Source organism: Anneissia japonica, unplaced genomic scaffold (assembly GCF_011630105.1).
Source record: "Anneissia japonica isolate Jap-2015-1 unplaced genomic scaffold, ASM1163010v1 scaffold287938_len408866_cov212, whole genome shotgun sequence".
Taxonomy (NCBI): Eukaryota; Metazoa; Echinodermata; class Crinoidea; order Comatulida; family Comatulidae; genus Anneissia; species Anneissia japonica.
Window position 1 is genome coordinate 94,804 of NW_022696173.1, and position 5,999 is coordinate 100,802.

Below are 5,999 nucleotides of genomic sequence, written 5' to 3' on the forward strand. Positions count from 1 at the left end.
AATAAATAAAAAAAAAAAAAAAAAAAGAAACCCCCATTTATTTTTTATATGTAGGCTAATTAAAACATTGGTGGATTTAAATATATTAGAATATATCCAATTAGAACTCATTGAAAGGAGAAATCGGTTAGGAAAAGAAGGTTGTGGTTATTTAAAAAACCCGAAAAATCATCAGAAGCTTGTTAGTGCCTGTCTCTTATACACATCTAGATGTGTATAAGAGACAGATTATTTCGACTTTTTTACGTCGTAAACCTGTGTTTTTCAAGATATTCAAGATTTTAAAGCTCTGTGGTTGATCATGTTTATTAATCTTGGTAAAATCATTTTCTTTTACAATTTCCCCAAGATAGATACGAGTAATAGTGTAAGCCAATTGTCCAAGAACGTGACAGGATCATTACTAGGCCTACACACATCAGCCGAAGCCCGACACCATGGCTACCAATTCCCGACTAATTGTTGAGACTTCAAAATCATTATTATCAAAACAATTTATTTTAATAAGTATATCATTTAGAAATAACAAGAAAGTTTTATGCGTGGGTCCGATTGATTGGAATATGTGGGTAAAGACATTGTTGCATGCATAAGTGGCGACAATTCCATTCTGTTCAATACTGAATTTTTCATTTAACATCATATTTGATTTACTTGTTCTATTGCGTATTGTTACAAAATGCTTACAGAATAACGTATCCTGGGAAAATTCAAGAGAACATCTCAATGCAGTGGGCGGATCCAGGGGTGCAAAATGGGTGCTCACCCCGATAACCCCGCACCCTATTCTACTAGACTTCAAAATGGATAATCTCCGAAGCTTCCAGGGGCTCAGCCCTTGGAATCCTTCAATAAAGGGAACACCCACAACCTCTTGGCCAGATTCAGTTCCCTTCGAAGGTCGTCGATTGCCACTCGCGCCACCCCGGCAATAAAAATTGAATCAGCCACTGAAATATGGTAGTGGGATCGGATGGTTAATTGTGTCTCAATACTGATTTTAACAATATGTTTCTAAAACAATAATAATATAGCCCTAACATATCTATTATTAGTGTTGTATTCTTTGTACTTGTACATATTAAAATAATTACCTATTGTCTTAATATTTTGTATTAATTAAATATTATCTCAATGTTGTAAATTTAAATTGTATGGGTGATTTTAATTATATTTTATATTTATCATTTTTAATTTTAATAATTTAACTAGGATAATTTGTTATTACTGTACTAATTGTCTTTTTTTGTGATTATTGTAAATTTTAATCTTTGTAAGTAATTTTTATATGTTTAATACCTTTTGCATGGATATTATACTGTACGATTGTTTATTATTGCTCCATGTTTTGTGAATGCTGTTTAATCCGTGTGTTAGTTTACCATTTTGTTGATTAGTTTACTTTTTGGTAATTATCAGTATTTTGGACCAAATAAATAGTATTACTATTAGTCTTACAAGCTAAAAGTGTGTGATGCTTAGTATGATACCGTACTTAAGTGTGCGATGTTTAATTTACAGTTGTACGAGTATTTTACATAATATTTACATTATTCGATAATATACCGATTAAGATAATATACCGTTAATCGGTATATTATCTTAATTATTATTATCTTATTGGTAGCTTTTTTTCTATCAATAACGATAATGGTATTACTGAATAATATACAATTCAATTCAAATTTATTTGAGCATAATTCAACACATTACAAATAACAAAACAATGAACAACAAAAAGATAATTTAGTAAAACATTTACAGCTCAGGATAACCCAAAAAAACCGAATCGGTTTATTTCCGTTGGGGTCCCTTAAATGAAAACAAATACATAAAAGTTGATTAAAACTAAAACAAACATTGAAAATTTATAACAACCTTTAAAATTTTAATAAAAGTAAAACTAATATAAGAAATAAAACCCATTAAACCTTAAAAGTATGTAAAAGTGAATGTGAAATAACAGGTAAAAAACAAACATTAAAATTTATTTAAAAAGCCTTTGAAACTCCTTATTTTAACTGTAATAAAAATACTCTTTTTAATAATGTTAATAGGCCTAATAATGACGATACCGTAATACTAACAATAGTACAGTATCAATAACACTAATAATGATATATTAATAATAACGCTAATAATCAAATTAATAATAGGCAATTAATAATACTGTATGATAGTATTGTTCTTAGTAATATTAATAGGGCTAATACTAACAATAATATCAATAACACTAATAATATATTAACAATATTTACAGCAATAATAGTAATAATGATGATGGTGATGATTATTGGTATTATATAATTTGTATTACTATTATTATATTATTTTTATTATTAATGAATTTATGACAGTAACAGTATAATAATGATGACAATGTTGAAAATCGATCGATTTAATTATAAAATAAATAGCATTATTCCTTAATTAGAAATTCAAATGTGTATATTACTAGTCAATCAACACTGATTGCTTGGGAGTGTAATTTGATTAAAAGTGGCATGTGAAGGAGACAAAAGTCAATAACACTCGACAGCATCACTTTATTTAATCATATTCAACCCCACCCCCTTACACAAACCCAAGTGATTCTCTAATTCTGTTCTGTGAATCCTCAACTCACGTGATATTCCCATCTGTTTGTTTTAAATTAAACAATTGTTTTATTTAATTTTTAGTACAAGAAGGCCTAACTGTGTATAATTACCGTATTTCGAATCTGAATGACAAAGGCGTGAGAGCAGATGATGTGGTTTCATAATTACTCCATATTAGCATTTATATAAATATGATGGTCCTATTTGACTGACGGCCCTTGATGGAATTAATTACAACCACCGATACCACGTGGCATAGGCCATACGGTTGTAAGTGATGTAAGGCTATTTCAATGTGTTTGTGGGTACGGGCAGGGGGAAATTCCCCCGACAAGGGATCAGATATCCCAGACAAAAGCAAAGTGGGCGTGGTCGAGCTTCGATTAAAAGGTTTCGAAAGTGGCCGGGGGGGGGGGGGGGGGGGGGTTCCAAACCAGGAGGGGAGTTTCAAAGGCATATTTAAATCGATTTTAAAGTCTACTTATATGTAGAAAATACATATAATTTTTTATATCCCCGACGAATTATGCTTTTTCTTCCCGACGGGGGGACGGGGGCAGCTCCCTCCGACGAGATCGTACTTTGATAAGCACTCCTGTTACTATAATGTTCCAATCCACCTTACAATCATCAATGCATGATCATAGGCCTACTATATTGTCAAAGTATTGATCCATTATCCATTGTCAGTACTCGTAAAAACGCCATTGTTTGTTTTCATAACCGTTACCTTTAATTATGATCACTCACATTATCATAAAATATGATTTTGCATTAACCTACTACGACCTAATTTTAATTTTTGTTTTTTTCTCCAACCGACAATCATTAAGCATACAGCCAGCATATTAATGAATAAATAGGGCATAATTATGTAAACTAAATATTAAAATTTCTTGGACTATATTTTAGTAATTGATACATCAGTTACCGTCAATATCAATATTGATACAAACCATCTTTTGACGTATGGTGCGGATAAAAATGGAAGTGGTGAGCCTGTGAATACCCCCGTGGGAATTTCTCGTCCCTCGATTGAGGATGACACTGAATTCTGAACCCTACCAATCGCATTATGAGATATTGCTTTGGCAACTTTGACCTCACGAGAACGTAGCTGTATTATAAGCTACATATCATTATCCGTAGTAGCCGCGAGTGTGTGTGTCGGATTGCTGCGGAGTAACTCGCCTCGTCTCCCCATGCTTGCTTCTCGCTGCGGTATTTCATAGTTTCACGGATTCGCGGAATAGTTCGAATGAGCGCATCGATTTTTTACCCCAAATACGGATTTCAACATGACACTGATTTTAGCCCAGATTTGTTTATACCTGGAAATATTACTTGTTCATATTTTGTTGTATCAGTCATCGTCCGCCCTTGGTACTTTAGAAAACGCTAAAGAGGAAGATGCAAACGTTCGGGAATTACATGATTCTTTTTACAGTGGAAGGAATGTATGGGATATATCGCTGGAGTTTTTAAGTTTAAATGCACGCCAGTCTATTTCTGGAAACCATGCTAGTCGCATGGTGAGATCAGTGAATACATCGATTGAAACCGTTAAGAACATACTATCGTTTGAATGTGGAAATTCCGGGGGAAAATCATTTAAATCTGATATACGATTGAAAACTTCCGAACTAGAAATTATCGCTGTAGATCTTTTCCAAACAGCGGTTGATGCTGCTATAGAAACGGCAAATCTGATAAACTCAATGCATAAGAACGGAGGCCAAACAGAATGGCCAAAATTCTATGAGGTAGTATTAGGTAACACTGTCGAAAATATCGACAGATTTAATCATAAAAAGGATAATGATAATAATAATAATAATATTGCTAATAATAATAATAAAAAAAATATATTGCAATTTTGTATTGTTACTAAATCTGATACAGTCTGTGCATATGTTTCGAACGCTTCATTTCACCATCCAGAGAGCGATAATTTTTCATGGTATTATGAAGAACTAGGAGAAAAATATGTAACGAAACACAACGAATTTGATAGTAATGGAAGCATTATTGAGCCCATTAACCGAACGACATCTTATCCACACGTTGTGAAAAGTGACGGCAAATGGTCGGCGGAACCCTATTTGGATTGCTCCGTTAGTGGTCTATGGATAATTACTTATGCTGTTCCATTCATATACGGGAATACCACATTCGGGTAGGTTGCATTCTTTCATGGAAATTTCTAAAGTGACAATAATTAAGTTAATCACGCGAAAAGTTTATCAAACATTTCTCTATGAGTTACATAATAATTATCTACCTGCTTCTCATAACCCGATGGATGGCTACTTAGGCCTACATAATATAAACAAACACAATTCCGCCGCGAGTTGCCATTGCTATGTTAAACCATAATGTACCATTTAAGTATTTTATGAGCGACCTCCATATTATAGCGTTTTAATATATATATGTTAATATGAGTGAATACTAGTATATAAATATGTCTCTCAATTTCATATTGCTTTATTGCTTGGTGACTATCACTATTTTATGCAAAGTAGCCTAGTCTGTGCTTTAATTATTCACAGTCTGAGAATAGACTAAAACTCAGTTTCATAATGGAATTCATGATTCCTATATGTTTCCAATGTTAATAAATGATTACCGTAGTTGCAGTAGTCCAGATTACTACTGCTACCGCAGAATTCCAGACGTTTTTTTTAAAGCACTCAGATTGCCTACGGATAAAAAGCAAAACGACCCTGAATAAAGTCGGTTAATATGAAACAAAGTAGATTGTACATCACACAGCTCGCTTAATCAAAGTCTCATTCATCCTTCATTTGTTCTATCGTCTGACAATTTTATCTACAGAACGGTGGTGGTAGTAGTAAAATGACTACTACTACCGTGTATATTATACATATATTGTCTGTTGTCTATGCAGACGCCTTAACCAACCAGGCCATTGAGGTTTTGTTGGGAGTTCAAATCCGATAAAGCATCTAATTCTGCACACTCATGCACATGCGTAGTTAGGCAGCACTTGTCCTTGATACATGGCAAATAACGGAGATCAATATTATACGCCCTCTTCTAAATGTATACATGTATGTATGTATGCCTATATACTCAGGTACCACAGTTGATGTTTAACTGAACACTTGATTCACAATAATATTTCGGTCGCACGACATCTTATCATCGTTTACTTGTAATTAATCCACTCATTAACTTGTCACCGAACTTTTATTTTGTGATCCACTGATTCAACTGATTGTATATTAAACTTGGTTCTGATTGGTTAATACCATTTCTTATTCTACGTGTAAGATCTCCCAAGTTTTCTCACGTTATATTTTAATAAATTTTTATTCCGCAAGTCAACCTTCAATGATTGTGCATCGTTTTTTCATTGCTTTTACATTGTAGGCC

General features: G+C 33.1%; 1 protein-coding gene across 1 annotated transcript in view; it reads left to right on the forward strand.

Annotated features, from left to right (window-relative positions):
* Window positions 1-3,757: 3,757 nt before the first annotated feature.
* Window positions 3,758-5,999, forward strand: part of LOC117101735 (probable G-protein coupled receptor 158) — a 24,897-nt gene continuing 22,655 nt past the window's right edge. The window contains exon 1 of the mRNA XM_033241774.1: window positions 3,758-4,776. Within this exon, the coding sequence (XP_033097665.1) occupies window positions 3,899-4,776 (878 nt within the window). The 5' untranslated portion in view covers window positions 3,758-3,898. The remainder of the gene's footprint in view (window positions 4,777-5,999) is intronic.